The sequence below is a fragment of the Papio anubis genome, chromosome 16 (assembly GCF_008728515.1).
Source record: "Papio anubis isolate 15944 chromosome 16, Panubis1.0, whole genome shotgun sequence".
Taxonomy (NCBI): Eukaryota; Metazoa; Chordata; class Mammalia; order Primates; family Cercopithecidae; genus Papio; species Papio anubis.
Genome location: NC_044991.1, coordinates 38,732,510 through 38,752,079, shown reverse-complemented (window position 1 = coordinate 38,752,079; position 19,570 = coordinate 38,732,510). Strand labels below are relative to the sequence as shown.

Sequence of the window (19,570 nt, the reverse complement as noted above, 5' to 3'; positions counted from 1 at the left end):
CAATTCAAATGCTCCATCAAGATGGTCCAGCAAGGTACCCTCCCGATGGAACGTTCTGCAAACAGTACCAGTCCTCATTTCCAGTCTTCCAAAGAGGCGATGACCAGCTGTTTGTTCTCCAAATAACAGCACGGAATGCTCACAGGCAGTTCATAGCTCATCTCCACCTCCTTTCTCACGATGAGGAAGCCCTGCTTCTGTTTACAGTGTTTTTAGAGACAGGGTCTTGCTGTCTCCCCAAGGCTGGAATGCAGTGGTCGGATCATAGCTCACTGCAGCCTCAAACTCCTGGTTCAAGTGATTCTCCCCCCTTGATCTCCCAAGGTGCTAGGATTACAGGCATGAGCCACTGTGACAAGCCAATTTAGATTTTCTAGTCCCTTTTGTTCATTTCGTTGTTCTTTTCTGAGTCCTCTCATTCCTCCGCACAATCCTCTTAAAGGAGAGGGATAAACCAGAATGATGTTTGCCGTCAGCCACAGGGTAAAGAAGACCTGGCTTTGTGGACGCCGCCTCCTCCTCCTCCTCCTCCTTTCTCCTCCTCTACCCTTATGCATTCTGAGTGATGGGGCATCTTCACACCAGGCAGAGATCAAAGGGGAAACTGTATCAGTTATTTGCATGTTTCCAGATCTCCACCATTAGTTAGTACTTGTAGTGAGATCACCTGCATTTCTCTCTCCCTGTCTGCCTCCCTGAACCATATCCCCAACCACAGCTCCCCAAGCCATAACCATTCTCTTGACTCCAGGGTCATGAAGCTCTGTCCCTAATAGCGTATTTTGTCCAGTCTCACCCGGATTTGCCCACTGTTTCTGTTTCTCTGATTATGGTGTGCCTATTTGGGGTCTCTCATACAATTAAGCCCAATCTCATTTTTTCTTTGCTATGATCATTGAAATGATCAGTAGCTAAAGTCCTATGAATCTCGGGGCCCACTGTTAGCAGACAGGAAGTTCACTTTCTTCCAGGGTGAGTGATCTTCAAGCTTTTCCTTTGCAGAATCTGTGCCCCAGCTATGGGGAGGATCACACAGAATCAGGGCTTTCTGAAAGCTGCTTTCATATTCTACGGTATTGCCTGCCTTCCCTGATAGGAGAAAATTAAATTGGCCTGGTCTAATAAACTCTTTCTCAGTATCTTCTGTTCTCTTAAGTGGCTACAAATTGATTGTTCCAGCCTGCTGCAAGGACTGATATTGAATTAACTTCAATTAATAGAAAATGTTTTCTATCTTAAATAATTTGATCTGCTCCATGATTTTTTGACAACAATCTTTTTTCATAAAAAGAAAGGGGGTTATACAAAAGAGCTGTCAGTGCCTTCTAGGAGATGGCTTCCATGCCATTCAACGTGGATTATGAGATTGTTGCCTATATTTCTTTAATTCTCTGCCCATTCTAGTTTGACATTGTCATCCCAATGTCAACTTGTTGAATCTGATAACAAAGATGAAAGTAACAAAAATGATGAAGCTCATGTTTCCAATGGCTTGTTAGGAAGAATGAGTTACAAATGAGCACAGCTCCTTCCTCCTCATCCTCATTTTGACCTTCAAGATAATTGGAAAGAGTTCCTTTTATGCGCTTTGTGACCTATGCCCTGAGGTGTTCTCCACGTCTCTACCCAGCTGGTGGTTCCTGCCCTGGCTGAGGGCTGATGCCATGCCCACTTTGTTAACTAAGTTTCCCATCTCCAAGCTGTGATGGCGGTTGACACCCAGAGTGTCCTGCAAGTGTCTGCCTCAGTCTGCAGAGGGCTGCTGCCTCTAAAGGAAAGAGCACTCTGAAATGACCATACTCAAAGCAGTTGTCCTTCAGGAGTGTGGGAAGAAAGAGCTACGAACCATGTCCTCAGCCTCCTGCTTCTATGAGATACAGGTGTACTCGTTCGGTTTCGGCAACATGTCATTAGCCATGTGTGTCCTGAAAAGGACACCAAATTCGGAGCTGGGGCTGAGTTTTCGAGCCAATTCTGCAGCAGATGGAGCAACCCCAGGAAAATTACTTACGTTCTCTGTGACTCAGTTTCCCTGTATAATCAAAGGATTACACTAGATTCCCCCTCCCCCTCCCCCACCCCACAAGGTGGGAAATGATTTCAGATGGTATGTAGACCAGGACTTAAGTAGATTAAATCCTGCCATGTATTCTCTCTGTATTCTCTTTCAAGTCCCAACTGATGAGTAAACCTCAGTGGGATGCTAGTGTGCCTTTGACTGCTTCTGACCCCTAATAATCTTCCTTACTGAAAGGGCAGACCATGCCCAGGGCTTGGGCAGCCGACAGTGTCCAACTGGGATTTGCAAACACCATTTGTTGTGATTGCACTTATTTTTCAGGGTGATGGCAAGGGGTGTTGAGCCCCTACTTCTGGTTGTGATGTGAAGTTTCCTTTGAAAATAAATTATTTTATGGAAACCAAAAAAAATCTATTAAAAGAAAAAATGGAGCCCATAGAAGTCCAAGCACTTGCATAAAAACTGAAGATGCACAGACATGCAGAAATCTTACAGAGACTAATACTTGGAAGTACCTGCTGAGCTCCTACATCCCCTTGCAGATCTAAGATTCTACAATGAGCCTTGCTTTACAAAGCAGGTTAGTCACACTTGCCTGTCACTCTGATGTTGTACAGAAATTGCAGGAAGAAGGGAATTACCTGAGGCTGCTCCTTTCCACACGTGCCCACCCTGATCTGCGAACACCTCCTTCCACTAACACTGGCCAAAGGCAAAACCAGTACAGAGGGGAGTTTACTCACAGGGACTCCAGGTCTCAGGACAACCCAGTCCTGATTATACCATGCCAGGATGCCAGGAACAAGGTGGACACTGTGTGCAGCCTTAAAGAGTATGGTGTGTGTGTGTGTGTGTGTGTGTCTAATCTTCTATTCTTTTTATTTTTTCACAGTTCATTTATGATGAAAAAGTTTCCTGGTAAGTACCTCTTTTTCCCCCTTCTCATTTCCGAATGTTGTGTTGTAGAGCCAAATATATTGAAGACCAGAGTTAGGATTCAAGAAAGAAAGAGAAATGTCATGACAGCTTATAATGAGGAGAATTTCCTGGGAACCCTCTGCACACCCCAGGAGAGAAATTAAATTCATTTTCACAGAGTAAAGACCTTTTCTCTTGGGCTAGAGTGACGGGGTTCCATTTGAGATCCTAATATCTAAATGTCTTTATCATCCTATGTCTGGACATCATGGCTTAGCTGTGTCTTTCTACAGTCAGCCATGTGCTAGGGCAGAGTGAAGATCTGACTGATCTTTTGACCGGGTGCAGTGGCTCATGCCCCTAATCCCAGCAGTTTGAGAGGCCCAGGCGGGTGGATCATGAGGTCAGGAGATCGAGATCATCCTGGCTAACACGGTGAAACCAAAAATACAAAAAATTAGCCAGATGCGCTGGCGGGTGCCTGTAGCCCCAGCTACTCAAGAGGGTGAGGCAGGAGAATGGCCTGAACCTGGGAGGCGGAGCTTGCAGTGAGCCGAGATCATGCCACTGCACTCCAGCCTGGGCAACAGAGCGAGACTCCATCTAAAAAAAAAAAAGAAAGAAAGAAAGAAAGAAAAGAAAGGCCCGGCGCAGTGGCTCACACCTGTAATCCCAGCACTTTGGGAGGCCAAGGCAGGCGGATCACGAGGTCAGGAGATGGAGACCTTCCTGGCTTACACGGCGAAACCCTATCTCTACTAAAAATACAAGAAAAATTAGCCGGGCGTAGTTGCAGGCGCCTGTGGTCCCAGCTACTCCAGAGGCTGAGGCAGGAGAATGGCATGAACCGGGGAGGTGGAGCTTGCAGTGAGCCGAGATCGCACCACTGCACTCCAGCCTGGGCAATAGAGCGAGACTCCGTCTCCAAAAAAAAAAAAAAAGATTTGACTGATCTTTTAAAATTGTGTCCAAACCAAGCTCCCGTGTTTATTTTAAGAATTAGGACCCAGGCACTTCAGTGACCATTAACCCATTAAAGTTCCTCCTGACTTTCAAAAGATCTTAGAGCTCTGAAAATTGGTATTGTTGGGGATTTTTTATTTTGATAGACAGAAACTGTTGCCCAAATTAAATATATGGGAAGACATTTTCATTTGGGCCAACTGTTCAAATCCTCGTTTTTGAGATGGGTTCTGAGCAAGTTGAACATGTTTGAAATGGAAATGGAAGTTGAGTGTATTGTGCATTTTCGTTGCATATTTTCTAATATTTGATCTACAGAGGTAAGAAATGTGAAATAACATCTTAGGAATATGCGTAGGTAGAAAATTTCCCTATTACTGAAAGCTAGGAATGAGCCAGAAAAAGTAGAGTCCACCAGGCTTCACTTTCCTCAAAATGACTGCTAACTCTTTTGTTGGAGTGGGCCTCTCTGTGTCTGAGGACGTCTCTGATTTTCAGGATTAGCGGGAGGTGGAGAACCCATCACATTGATGATACATGTTACGTGCTGTGTCAGGGTATTAAGATACTTTTGCTAACTCTCTCTCCTCTGTGCAAGAAGGAAGAGAAGGAGAGACAGCTAGGAGAAAATAAGAAGGAGATCTTCTTTGAATGATCGTGAGCAATAGGCTGAAAGGAGCACCCCAGATCAGAGAGCCTCCTTGTTATATCATCCTGGAGGTGGCTGCCAAATGCAATGTGGAGCATTTTTCCCCCATGTCCTTGGGGATAAAGCGCCGCACAAGAAAACTTCCAGAAGCCGATGGCATAGTTCGCACAACCACTGCTCCGCCTTAGCAAACAGTAGGTGCTTCAGCATTGCTCAGTGTTGCTAGTCTTTGCTAATGACACTCCCCAAAAGACAAACAAGTCATGATCACAGTTGATCTCAGAAATGTGTCTGCTGCTGTTGTGCAGAAACGTGTTAGGAAAGGCTACCCCGGATGATTTGCTGTCAGCCTTGGAGGGAGCCGTCTTTTCTACTACCTCCGTGGCAGTGCTGTATGAAAGCCGTGGCAAGTGAAGAAAGCAGGCTTCACCATCAGCCCATTTCACTCCGTATCCTCAAAACATCTCGGGATAGTTCAGATGGTTTGGAGCAAGGAAAGGAGTGTCTATTTCATCTTCATTCCTAAGACTTTTCCAATGATGTTAGGTAACCCCATCCTAGGGTAGGTGCCCAAGCCTTCAGCAGAAGGGTCTAGATTCTGGAAGGCATAAGTCATCAGAGCCCTTGCCCTGAGCATCGAGGCTCCCTCGCATCCAGTTAGGAGTGAGAGGCTGGGAGGGCCATGGATACATGAGTTGCGAATCCCCAGGAGTGTCTTGATCTATCTGGGGGATGTTGGAATCATAAGTCATGCACAGTTGTGGATTCCAGGGAAGAACTGGCCTGGGAGGCCTTGGTGGCACCAGAGCTCCATTCTTCCCAAAGCGCTGGCCTGTCGTGTAACTTGTTATTACACACATGGTCTGATGAAGAGCATTTTGCACATGAGTGAGGCTGAGAAATTAAAGTCTGTGCCACTGGCCCTTATCTACCTTGGGACTCCCAGGGATTTCAACTTCTCATTTAGTGGATGAAAAATATATGGAAGTTTAAGAATTTTTTACTGTTCACTTATTCTATCTTCTTACCAAGCCAATCATGACTATTCATTTTGCTGAAATGGTGCATCTAGGTGCTGATTTCTCTCTTTAAAATCAGAGTCTTCGGTCTGTGCAATTAAAGCACAGTAACATTTTGAAAATACCTTTAAGAGAGAGTTCCATTCCTTGTTATAAAACATTCCAGCATGGCCTAGAGATTTCAAGGCAGGTAACCAGTTCAATCCCCAAAATCCTCAAAAGGAAACAAATTTTAATTGTGTTTATTTTGAAACTACAGTACTCTTTAGGAGGAAGTGAGCTTTGTCAAATACAAATACACCAGGACAAAGGACCCCTGTCATACAGCTCATATTCTTTCACCATTCCTGAAGCAGCCTTCTGCAGGAAGTCACATTCAGTCAAAAAATGGCAGTTGACAGTTAGTCAGGAATGATTTTAGTAGCAGGTACTAGAAGAACCAGCTACAGCGTATTGAAAACATAGTGGTGTGTTTTTCTTACATATCGGTGCCCCGGATATACGTGGTGCCGTGGCTCTGCATTTCCCCTGGCCTTTGCTTAATGGTCCCAAGATGGTTGCTGCAGTCCCAGCCACCAAGTTCATCCTGAAGGCAGGAGGGAGGAAGAAGGGGGCACTGTTGTTATTTTTGGCACACTTCCACCTTGCATCTCTTTGGTCACTACAGGGTCTGCCTTGACCACTGAGCAGCCAGGGAGATTAGAATGACCACTTTAGACCAACCATGATTCATCCTCAGGGCCTAGGGGCAAGGCGCACCCTGTTTGAGATCAGAAGGGCTCCATATGCTGCCTCGACCTAGTGGTTGGGGTTCCCTTAGCAGGGAAGAGGCAGGGGAATAGTGGTGAGTACTTTTCGGTTAGGTGCCTATGCGCTAAAAGACATTGAAATAGGAAGCATCGGCCGGGCATGGTGGCTCAAGCCTGTAATCCCAGCTCTTTGGGAGGCTGAGGCAGGTGGATCACTTGAGGTTAGGAGTTTGCGACCAGTCTGGCCAATATGGTGAAAATCCGTCTCTACTAAAAATACAGAAATTAGGCAGGTGTGGTGATGCACGCCTGTAGTCCCAGCTGCTCTGGAGGCTGAGGCTGGGGAATAGCTTGAACCCTGGAGGCGGAGGTTGCTGTGAGCCAAGATTGTGCCACTGCACTCCAGCCTGGGCGATAGAGCGAGACTCCGTCTCAAAAAAAAAAGAAGAAAAAAGTGTCAGAGGCCCAGCTATTAGGATGTACGCTCGACTCACAGAGCAAGGCCCATAATGTTGCTGGAAGGAATTTGGAATGTGCCTCCAGGGAGTCTGAAGACCCAACAAGAAAACTAAAGAATGCAGAGCGATGGTTTGGTTTCTTCTTTTGAGTCCAAAGCTGTGACTTTGGGAGAGAAAAGAGACCGTGGGATTGCAACCTGGAAACTCTTCCTGGTGGGGCTGGAGAACAGCTTTTGCTGTTCACGGCTGTGCTCAGGAAACCTGAGCAAATGGTGCACCCAGGTGAGGAGAGGAGCAGTCCTCACATCTGAGAAGGAACCGTCTTTGGTGAGAATCAGGGATCCGTTGAAAATGATTCAAAATGGAAGCTTGGGAAGGGAAGAAACAAACCTAGATCAGCCACAGAACAAGATCCTCAGAGGACAGCGGGTGAGGTGTGCTCAGGAGGAAAGGGGAGAAGGTGCACAGCGTCCTAGGTGAAAGGGCGAGGAAAGCTGAGTGACTTCCAATGTCTGGATGCCTCCTAAGCACCTCTTCTACACCAGGGAAACATGTCATACAAAACCAGAGCTGGCCTGACCTGGAGCTCTCTCAGGCTGGAGGGATGCAGACCCTTGACATGTAACTATGGGGCCACATGGAGAGGCTCACCACACTGGGGAGGGGGGTGGGGGGAAGGGGTCCTGAAGAGCATTAGGCCAAGGCTTGATGATCCAAACTCAATCAGATCAAAAATGCACAAGGAACAGTAGGTGGGGCGCACAGAGGCCTCCTAGAGCCCACTGGGTTGACCGGGGAGAACGCCTGGTGAGTCCTGTGTCTGAACGCCAACAGAGCAAACTTGAAATGTCAACAAAAGCAAGGAATCTCATCCTACAGGCATCTCTGCAAAATGGCCAAAGAGAACCTGTTTTGAATATTGCAACAGAAGGGCTTTTGATGAGTAAAAAATTGAAAAGATCTAAAAGAATTAGAAACAGCATACATAGACCTGTTTAGAAAGTGCTGGACTTAATTCAATCTGACTACAATATTTCATTAAAGTTGATTCATTTTCTGGTGACTTCTCGCTGAATCTATAAAAATGCATCTAAGCAATAACGTGACATCCCTTCAGATCCTGGGGGTCCGTTCCTTCCAAATGAATGGGCTGTGAATGAATCTTACTTTTCACCATGAAGTGTATGCTACGTGTACATTGGTTTCGACGAGATAAGAACCACGTTCAGGCCACTGGAGGCGTTTTGCAACTGAAAATTGATGTTTGGAGGGAGTGTCACCTGCACAGATGAGCTGAGGGTTGCTTTGTGCTGGGGAGAAGAGGCGAGTGGGCAAGACCTGAGGGTGTCTGCGTGGGGAGAAATCAGCCGTCGGCATTTTAAATCTCTGGAAAATGAGACACCAGATACCAGGGAAGGTGTCAGGTGTGAGGAGTGGTGTCAAGTGACTGCTAGAAACAGGTGTGTGTTACATAATAAATGAGTAATAAATGTATAAACAAGATAATCACAGACTGCTTAGAGGTTTAAAGAACATAAACAGGGTCATGTGAGAGAAAGTCGGGCAGGGGCAGGCAGGGAGGATTGCTTGGAGGAGGTGATATTTAAAAGCTGGTATCTGCAGGATAAAAGGGGCCAGCAAAGGAGTGAAGAGAAAGGCATTCCTGGTCCAAAGAACATTCAGGGCAAAGGCTCTGGGAGAGGGAAGGAGATGGCTGTGTGCAAATGAAAGGCCAGTGAGGTGGGGCACAGACAGGACACAGGACAACTTGGAAAAACAAGAAAAGGCCAGGAATTGCAAAGTAAAAGGAAACTTTCATTTTTTTCTTAAGCGTTTTGAGAAGTAAGTAAAGATTTTAAGAAGTGCAGTGACATGCTCCCATAGTATCAAGGAAACCAGTTCAGAGGTTGAAGTGAAAATGACCTAGGGAGGGCGCAGTAGAGAGGAAAGAATCGATGACTGATGAAATACTTGAGTCACAAAGTCTGATGAATATGGGAGTGAGGAAAAGGGAGTGTTCCTTATTGATTTCCAGATTCTGGGCTTGACTGGGCAGGGAGTGGTACAGTTGACTGAAATGACAAAGCCCAGGTTTTTTTTTTTTTTAAGGAGGCTAGGAAGTAAGAATGAAGAATTCGTTCTGATAGACATTTAGACTTCCAGGTGCAGAGGCCCGATATATTAATCTGGGGCTGGAGAGAGGTGTGGCATGGATGTGTAAATTGGGGGTCATTATCACGTATTTGGTGTTTATAGCAATCGGTCAGGATGAGGTCACCTAGGGAGAAAACATAGGCAATAAAGATGGCCCAATAATGAGAGGATGAACTGAAGGAGTGGAGGAGGCAAAGGAGGTGGAGAAGGAGAAGCTGGGGGCAAGAAGGAAGCCAGGGGTGTGGCCTCTCAGAAGTCAGAAGAGAGGGTTTTATGAAGTGGGGCAGACGATCTCCTTTCAGATGCTACCAAGAAATGGAACAGGATGACGGACAACCACTCACTCATTCTTGGATTGGTGTGGATGGAAATCACTGGTGCCCTTGACAGGCGATTCAAGAGATCAGTGGGTGTGGAAGTTAGGCTACAGAAATTTGCCAGCTGAATGAGAAGCACTGAAATGCAGTGTGCACAGCCCTTTAAGAAGTTTTGCCACGAAAGAAACTGAGAGATGTGGCGGAAATTGAAAGGGCTTGGATACCCTGATTTCCTCTCTCGATAGTGCATCCTGAGCACTTTCTAGAATAAATACATACATCTTTGCATAATTTGTTTTGGAGGGGAGAAGGAAGAAAGGGTTTTACTCTGTCGCCCAGGCTGCGGTACAGTGGTGTGATCATAGCTCACTGCAGCCTTCATCTCCTGAGCTCAAGCAATCCTCCCGCCTCAGCCTCCCCAAGTAGCTGAGACTCCTGGGGCACACCACCACACCTGGCTAATTTTTTAATTATTTTTCTGGAGGCTGGATCTTGTTATGTTGCTCAGACTGTTCTGGAACTTGGGGACTTAAGTGATCCTTTCCCCTCGGCCTCCCAAAGTGCTGGGATTACAGGAGCGGGTCACCGTGCCCAGGCTGCATAATCATTCTTAATGGATAGATGAACATACTTATCATTTATGTGCCCAGTGCCCCATTTTATAACCATCTGGCCTCTTTCCAGCTTTTCACTTTTTTATAAACACTGCTGCAAGAAAAACCCTTGTGTATGTATCCTTTTCACATTTGACCAAATATTTCTCAAGGATCAGCTTCTAGACATGGAATTTGAAAAGAGAAAAGGAAGGATGGATATAACCTGGAGTTTCCTCATCTGACCATTCTCCAGTAACCTACCGTTGAAGCCAAAATTACTCCCTCAATGAGCCGATTTAATCCTGTAGCTAAAGCGAAACCGGGAAAACAAGTTCCTGGTTTTTAGCTGTTAGCCACTAAGATAAAGAAAACAGAAGTATTCAGACTATTAGAAGCTCAAGGCGCATTCCAGTGGGTTTTTCTTTTCTTCCTTCCTGTGGAATGTCTTCCCACTTATTCCTTCTTACTCTTTGGCTGGTACCTTCCCTGCCCAGGTTCCATCTGTCTGCCTGCCTGCCTCTCTCTCCCCTTCTACCCTTTTGGCGTGGCTCCTGTATACCCAACAATCCCTCAGGCACCCCTGTCAATTCCTCTAATTTTAGTTTCCCCTTGTAAATATATCTGAATAGTTTCAGTGAATGATTAAGCTGAGGCCAGATGTATACATATTGACCTATATTCAGCAACATGTATGAAAGGCTTGTTGCTTTCGAAGAGCTCTTTTAGGTGACAAATAACAGAGAGGAAGGGGCATTTTCCCTTTAGATGAGGAGAGAAGAGAAAGATGGTTGACAGCCTTATGCAGCATAGAGAATGTCTCTAGACCAGGAAGTATCCATCACTGGCGACGTCTGCCTTCTCCTTACTATCCTGGCCGTTTGCATCAAATGTGTCTTTAAAAAGGGGGCAGGTGAGTTTCACAGATGTCTATGACTGTCTTTAACTGTTCTTGGTTTACATGCAGGTGGGAGTCTTTAGTCCTTGTGCTGATGTATCTTATCTACATTGTCATCATGAAGTAAGTAAAATTCTTCATTTCTTTTCCAAAACTGTTTCTTGCATTCCACATTATGTGATGACATGGGAAGAGGGTTGGGGTGGGTATCTGACTGGTTTTTCAGTGTGTATCATCACAGTCACTTGGCTCCCTGCCAGACTGCTGTGAGTCACTGTAATTTTGATTAGTATCAATTGTAGTGACCCTTCCAGCCCATATACGATGATAAACTCAAAGCTTCAATGTTTCACTTGAGAACTCTCTAGAACCTCTAATCTCTCTTCAGGATCTGGCAGCCTAGCTCTGGAAGGTTTCTTCACTCTCTTTCTTAACACAAAGGAGATACAACTCAATACGTTACACTGCAATAGAGGGTGAGGGAAGATACAAGGTAGTCTACTGCCATTCTACTCAATATGGCGGCCAACGTGAGCCAGCCCTCCGGTGGTCTGTGTAGACCCAGTATCTACGGCTTGCTTGTGGAAGGAATTCCTAGGGTAGGACCTTCATCAAACATATCCTGGCATGGAATTATCGTGAGGTAACTGATGAAGAGTTAGTTAAGAGACAACTGAAATCATGGATCAAATATCTGTGGACTTCCATTATTTGCGTGGTATTAGTCATCCACTGCTGCATAACAAACTATCCCGAAACTTAGTGGCTTAAAAGCACAAACATGTATTATCTCACACATTATCTGAGAGTTAGGAATCCGGGAGCAGCTTAACTGCAAGGTTCCAGCTCAGAGTCTCTCATGAGGTTGCAGGTAAGAAGTCAGCCAGAGTTGCCATCATGTACCAGACAGGTGTGGGAGGACCTGCCTTCAAGTGATGCTGGCTCTTGACTGGCAGGCTCAGTTTCTCACCACGTGGGCTCCTCCTTAGAGCTGCTTGAGTGGCTTCCTCCAGAGCAAGTGATTCAAGCAGAGAGCAAGAAGGGCCCTGCAACACCTTTTATAATATCCCAGAAGTCACATGCCATTACTTCTACCGTATTCTGTTTATTAGAAGCGAGTCGTTAAGTCCAGTCCACACTCAAGGGGCTGGCATCACCTAGCGAAGGGAAGAGTGTCAAAGAACTGTTGATATATTTTAAAACCACCATGTCATGTGTTCTTTTCCCTCCTGGAGTTGGAGTAGCTTATTTATATCAAGAATTTGCCAGGCGTGGTGGCTCATGCCTGTAATCTCAGCACTTTGGGAGGCCAAGATGAGCAGATCACTTGAAATCAGGAGTTCGTGACCAACCTGGCCAACATGGTGAAATCCCGTCTCTACTAAAAACACAAAAATTAGCCAGGTGTGGTGGTGCGTGCCTATAATCCCAGCTACTTGGGAGGAGGCAGGAGAATCTCTGGAACCCGGGAGGCGAGGTTGCAGTGAGCTGAGATCACGCCACCACGCCAGCCTGGGTGACAGAGTGAGACTCCATCTCATTGGAAAAAAAGAAAATTATATGGCCAATGTTTCCCATGCTCTAAGTTGTAAGCACCATGTAAGCATCATGGTTGTGAGCCTGCTGGTTCATCTTTTTGCCAGGCACCACTGGGATGAGGAGGTTATAAATAATGCAGAGATGTTCTATGCTACAGCTGCCCACTCCTGTGGGAGCAGCTTCTTTTCCTCTAAATTAGCCCATGTTTCCCCAGCATATGTAGCTGTAGGAGTGACTGCCTTCTCTAGGGGCAAGAAAGTAGAAATCCATCAACAATGGCCAGTTTGGACATATCAGGTAGCAGTCTGGAACTGACACGTTAAGGTTTCTTATTGTTGAGGCCTGACAAAAGTTAATTCTGGTGACCAGTGACTGAGACGCTTGTTGAGAGAAATCAACATGGTCATTGGCAAATATCACAGGAGCAAGCACATCTGGAGCTTAGTGGAGAAGGGCATTCCTAGAGTAGGACCTTACTCATACATATCCTGGTACCGTAAGGTAACTAATGAAGAAACCAGAAGTCACACACCGTGAAGTCACATACCGACAGATGAGCTCTCATGAAACCCAGAGTTGACCCAAAGCCTTTCCAAAGTTTCCAGCCCCCAAAGGAAAGGCCTTTAAAGATCAGAGCACCCATCTTATGCCTCTTTGCCTCAAACAGCAAAGCTATATAGCGAATCAGTGCCAAGTGGGGAAGCCTCAAACTGCTGTCTGTGTGTGTACTCACACATCTTCCTTTGTTGTTTTCTAGTGCATTGTTTCGATTTTTTAACATTTTGAGGGTCTGATTGAGCTCCCAAAAGTGGATTAGTTGATTATTCTGGAAGAATCGACGTACAGTGTCTGCTCTATGCCCAACATTAATCTTGGGTCTTGAATCTTAATTTTCAAGAAAGTACGTTTCAAAATGAATTCACTAGGGGCTTCACAGAGTTACGTATTCTTCAAAAACAGATGTGACCAGAGGGAAGGAGAGTTGAGGAATTTTGCTGTCATGCATCCTATGGCCCCTGCTCCCCTTTCTAAGCCACCTTGAAGCCCATGAGTTGCTGTCAAAACACGTGGACAGTAAGATAGAACAGCGAACACATCCTCTCCTCTTCCCCAAACCATACCAAATGTGGAAGCTAATGAGGTGTGTTTCTGCTGATGCCTCACTTTTACCAACATTCCAGCTGTTCAAACCAGCAGGATACAAACAAAACCGGGAATGGAAGCTACTGTGCTCATGAAATTTTCTGCATAAATTCTGGTCCTAAGTTCTAAATTGAAATCTCTGCTCTTTAGCCATCCCCCTCTGCAATCAGAGGCTTTAATCATTGGGTTTTATCAAATCTGATTTATAAAATTGCATGCTTCACAATAAAATAGCTTCAGGGTGCAAGCACAAAATTTAAAACATTCAATTAAAAATATAAAACAGCAACAGTAGTTAAAAAAAAAACACACCAGCATATATTAAAATCGTCAGCAGCGTCCTAGGTGGAGAGTTTTTAAAGGACTTTAAACATTCTATCTGAAGGTCAGAAAGCAATTTCAGATTGTCCAGGTTGGTAGAAACCTTCAGGGAGCATGAAGCCTGCCTGGCCTTGGCAAGGATTGATTTCTGTACATCCCCGGTCGCTGCTCTGGGATTTGTTACCTAGATGGGTTATGTGTGCTGGTGGTTAAGAACCAGTGCCTCACATTCGGCCCTGACAGCGGAGCCCCCTGCCACTGACAGCCGTGGGACCTCAGCCAAGTTATTCAGCCATCTTGAATCTCAGTTTCCTCTTCTGCAAAAAAAGATTAATAATAATTTCTACTGTTATTATATATATTCCATGAGAACGGAATGCGACAGCTTAGTTAAGCTGTCAAGCTAAGATAAGCTTAGTTTAACTCTGCATCCAGTTTCAAGAAAGCCCTCACTGTATAGTATTATTATCCTGTTCTCTAAACCCTGATAAATGTATAATACATGGGTTTGCTTTTGTACTTTAAAAGCAAAACCTAATCACTGGGCACTGTGGTGCATGCCTGTGATCCCAACTATTCAGGAAGCTAGAGTGAGAGGATTTCTCGAGGCCAGGGGTTTGAGACTAACCTCAGCAGCATAGCAAGACCCTGTTTCAAAAAAAAAAAAAAAAAAAAAAAGCAACCTTTATGCAAGTCAATATTTCTTTCAGGGAAATGGATTCTAAGTCAAGATGACAGAAACACTGCCTCTTTCCCTGTCGCCCTATGGGGCAAGGCATCCTTGTTGAGTCTATAAAGTGTGGAGGTCTTTTCACTAACAGGAATTTTGAATATATACAAGAGTCAACAGAATAGTATAATGAAGCCCACGCACTCATCACCAGCCCCAGAAACCATCAACCCACAGTTGCCCCATCCACACTATATTCACTTCCCTTTTCTTCTGTAATTTGGAAGTCCCAGACATCATACTAGCTCATCCACAAAAATTCCAGTATACATCTGGACTTCTCTAGACATAGCTGGATACTCTTTTAGGATTCTAAAAGGACAATTGTCTTTAACATAACCACAACATTATCATCACACCTAAAATTAATACTAATTCCTTAATGTCATAAAATACCCAGCGTTCAAATTTTCAGTGGCCTAACAAATGTCTTTTTGATTGTTTTCTTTTAGTTTCTTGAATATCATAAATATTTTAAAAATGAGAATTCAAATAAATTCCACTCATTAGAATCGGTGGCCCTTGACTGAGTGCCGTGTCTGTGTGTGTGTGCATGTGTGTGTGTGCATATGTGTGTGTGTGCATTTTCCTTGCACTTTGTTCTTTAATGAAGTTTGGCTGTTTGCTCTGCAGAGTTGCCCACGGTTGGAAAGTGTTGATTACATCCCCTGATGTGGCACAGTCTGTTTCCTTGACCTCTGTGTCTGTGTATATGTCTGTGTGTGTCTGTGTGTGTGTGCTGCATGTCTGTGTCTGTGTCTGCGTGTGTGTCTGTGTGTCTCTGTGTGTCTCTGTGTCTGTGTGTGTGTCTCTGTGTGTGTCTGTGTGTCTGTGTGTGTCTCTGTGTGAGTGTCTGTATATGCGTGTGTGTGTGTGTGCATTTTCCTTGCACTTTGTTCTTTGATGAAGTTTGGCTGTTTGCTCTGCAGAGTTGCCCACGGTTGAAAAGTGTTGATTATATCCCATGCTGTGGTGCAGTCTGTTCCCTTGGCCTCTGTGTTTCCTGCATGTCTGTAATTGATCTGATTCGGGCTAGACTATGTCCCAAGTGGTGGTGAGTTCCATCATCAGGAGGCACGGCGATGTCTGCCTTTCTCTCTCTGTAATGTTGGCAGCCATCAGTGCTCAGTATCTGGATCCATTATTTCATTTGGGTTGCAAAATAGTGCTGTTCTAATTCTATGCTTCGTGTCTTATGAACTACAAATGGCACCTGTCACTTTGACTAGTTTTCTGTTCTCTCTCATGCAATGTAGTAACTGCATGTTCCTAGAGTGTACAGGAAAGACCTCATGGACGAGATGGTCCAGCTACAGAGGACCTCTTCATCTCTCTGAGGTCTTGTTGCCATAAGCCAGCCACCCTAGAGCTGCCCCCACTGAAGAATCAGGCGCAAGGGAGATAGCTGGGAGGGAATCCAGAGAGCTTCATGTCTGTAGCAGCAAAAGAGTTGAGGAGGGGAAGAGAAACATAGGTTGAGTGGCCTTCCAGCTGGTCACCATGCCTAGCTGCCATTCCTATGGGAGGCTGGAGGTCAAACTGGAGGTCCCCAGTGAGCCATCCCATGGCCAGGTTGAGTGGCCTTCCAGCTGTCAACTTAGGGTCACCATGCCTAGCTGCCGTTCCTATGGGAGGCTGGAGGTTAAACTGGAGGTCCCCAGTGAGCTGCCCCATGGCCAGTAAATGATGAATGGGGAAAAGCAGTAGCAGCCTTCTGTGACCTGGAAACTGTGCCTGGCTGTCTTTGCCCATGAGTTTTTATGAGTTTTCTAGAATTCCTCTGTGGGAATCTTCTCATACTAAAGCTAGGGAGACTGGAACATTTACTTGCAAAAAACCACCCTTGGAACTTGTACAAGCTTCTTCCCTTCCCACCTGAGCCTGCTGGGGCATGTAAGGAACACTGCACAATGTATTCACTTGATCATTCGGGAGGATCCTAGCCTAGAAGTTTTCATAAAGCCAAGGGCCCACTGGGTCTGGAACTTAGGCACGATAGTCATAGAAATTTGCAGAATCCCAATCCGTGACCTCAGGAAACCAAAGACATAGAGACCTAGATGGCCAACTGACCTGTAGCACATAGACTGTGACACACAGCCACTGCTCTTGGGGAGTGGTGTGGATGAGGCAGCTTCCCCTTCTTCCAAAGGCCCTGGAGATGTGGCCCAGAGCAGGTAGACCTTGACCATCCCACTGAGTCTTAGCACAGTCCTTCCATATGCAGACTGAGAAGGGGAGCTCAATCCCAGAGAGGCCTCCACTGGCATGAAAGAGGTTGCAAAGTAAGCAGTGTGATCTGGTTTATTTCTATAATGGTGGTTTTCTTTTCACCTACCATTTGTTCATAAATTGGGAAATGGGACAGGTTGTATATTCTGAGGGGGAATGGGTTGAGAAAATTAGAACAGTAATAACTTGAGCTCTGGGGACTGTACATGCAGACTGGGAGAGCTCCCAGGAGCACTCGGTGGGAGCTGAGACATGGCAGAATGGCAAACACTGATGGACTCTGCCCACTTGTTACTTTGCTCAGATATAACGCTTGCATACATCAGTGCTTTGAGAGGAGGACAAAAGGTGCCGGGAACATGGTCAACGGATTGGCCAACAATGCTGAAATTGATGACAGCAGCAACTGCGACGCAACTGTGGTGCTACTTAAGAAAGGTAACCAAGTAGAGCACTGTGGGGGCCAAGGCAGCAGGATCACTTGAGGCCAGGAGTTCAAGATCAGCCTGGCCAACATGGCAAAACCCCATATTTACTAAAAATACAACAAAATTAACCGGGAATGGTGGCCCAAACCTGTAATCCAAGCTGCATGAGAGGCCAAGGCACGAGAATCACTTGAACTCAGGAGGCAGAGGTTGCAGAGAGCCAAGATTGTTCTACTGTAGTCTAGTCAGGACAACAGAGCCAGACCCTATCTCAAAAAAAAAAAAAAAGAAAAGAAAAGAAAGGTAACCAAGGGGATACTGTGTGCGAGAAGAAAGTGCTAGAATATGAACCCATCTGCCCACTGTCATAGCCACACATGGGGTGTCCTAGCTGGCCTTGAGAAGACACTCCCTGCCCCAAGATAGAGCAGAAGTTTCCAGTCCTCCAACCCTCCCTTTCGCTACAATGTCATGGAGCCATCTCATACCTGGTAAGCCCGTTGGAGCTCAGAAAGCCCCCTGGAAATTTCCAGGCAACACATTTGCTGGGAGTGCTGCAGAGAACAGGATGGCAAAGGAAAGGAGACCCTAGGTTCTGAGATACCGGTTCTGTCCCATTTTGGCTGTGTGACTATGAAGCAGGTTATATAACCTCTTGAGCCTCAATTTTCTCTTCTGAAATATGAGAATCATTTTTGTAATAAGCAAAGCAGATAAATATGTATAAGAGTTTAGTGCGATGCTCTATAAATGACAGGTGTTATTAGTGTATTACTAGATCCAAACTCACTTTAAGGCTACACTAACTCAGTTTGCAAGCTGCAAATAGAAATAGAAAAGTACCTTCCCCTTCAAAGTAATTCTTATATTCAATCGAGTCTTACAAAACAGCTGAGATACTAAGGGAAATAATATGGCGCTCTCAAACATATAATATTTTTTCTTAGAGGAACTCAGAAAATAATCATTGAATTTTGCCTGGAATGTGTTTTTTTATTTAATTTTTTAAACTTTTCTCTTGAAATGTAAGAGTTTATTTTTTCTTGTTCCCATATGGTTGCTTTGCAGGAAGGAAAAAAAAAAAGAAATTAGAAAGGTTATTTTCAAATACATCTATGGGTTATTTTCGAACATATCTCTGACATCACTGCATCATTATTAGATTTTCAAAATTAAATATTTGATATATTTTTGTGAATGATTATACATATGTTTAACAAATGACTTAAGTGATTTAGTACCATTTCACATGAGGATTTTATTGAGTTTATTCTCTTCTGGGTAGTTTATAACCATAAAAGGACTATGCCAAAGAGAGCTACCTAGGATTAGCCAGTGTTTCCAGAGATCCTTTCATGCTTTAGTGGCTTGGAAAACAGGAGCTAGTACTACAAGAGGCTGCAGCCAAGTACCCTTGAGCTGTGTGCATATACTGCTCATTCACAGAGAGGGAGCTGGACCCTTCGTGCCACATTTTTTTAGGCCTTCTGGTGAATTATCACACAGGATTTGTCCCAAGCACCCTTCTGACCTCGGTTCTCTGTAACATGAACAACTCACCCACCCCTTGTCGGCTCTGCTCATAGACTGCACTGAGGGAATGTGTACATTTCACCACCATGTCCCCCAGTGCAGAACTGCACTAACGTCAATCCAGTAGCATTTAACAGCTCAGGATGAATATTGCTGACATTTGAAGGGCATATAGGGTACAAAGTTCTTAGAGTCTTCTCTGTGCCCCAGATCTGAGTGGTGGGAAAAGAATCCTTTGAGGACAAGGAGGAATTCTCTTATGGTATCATTAATTCTTACCATGTCAATGAATGATGCTTAAATTGTTTCAAGTCCTTTCAAAAGATTTAACATTAACACCCATGGAAAGGAGATTTTGACTTGTTCAAAATTTGCTCACTGCAACCCTTCCTGGCTGGCTGGATGAATGGAAAGAAGGAAGGAAAGAAGGAATAAGGAAAGAAGAGTGGATGGATGGGTGGATAGGTGAGTTGGATGGATGGAAAGAAGAATGAATGGATTGGAAGAAGGAAGGAAGGAAGAAATAAGGAAAGAAGAGTGGATGAATGGATCGATGGATGGATGGATGGATGGGTGAATGGATGGGAGGAAAGAAGGGAGGAAGAGAAAGGAAGGGAAGGAAGAATAAATGAATGCCTCTTTCCTGTTCCTGGCCTCAATGTTATTTTACCTTATGTTTTCCATTTCCCTAGCAAATTTCCACCGCAAAGCATCAGTGATCATGGTGGACGAGCTGCTGTCGGCCTACCCACACCAGCTTTCCTTCTCTGAGGCTGGCCTTCGAATCATGATCACCAGCCACTTTCCCCCCAAGACCCGGCTCTCCATGGCCAGTCGCATGTTGATCAATGAGGTACCTTGGAAAGCACTGTCCACTGACACTGGACAGGGGTGGGAAACTCTGGG

General features: G+C 45.1%; 1 protein-coding gene across 5 annotated transcripts in view; it reads left to right on the top strand.

Moving 5' to 3' along the window:
• SLC24A3 (solute carrier family 24 member 3) overlaps window positions 1-19,570 on the top strand; it is a 497,947-nt gene that overhangs the window by 438,669 nt on the left and 39,708 nt on the right. For all 5 annotated transcript variants that reach the window (XM_017945044.3, XM_021921282.2, XM_017945046.3 and 2 more), the window contains 4 exons: window positions 2,913-2,938; window positions 10,808-10,861; window positions 17,008-17,141; window positions 19,357-19,517. In XM_017945044.3, coding sequence (XP_017800533.1) covers window positions 2,913-2,938; window positions 10,808-10,861; window positions 17,008-17,141; window positions 19,357-19,517 — 375 coding nt within the window. The remainder of the gene's footprint in view (window positions 1-2,912; window positions 2,939-10,807; window positions 10,862-17,007; window positions 17,142-19,356; window positions 19,518-19,570) is intronic.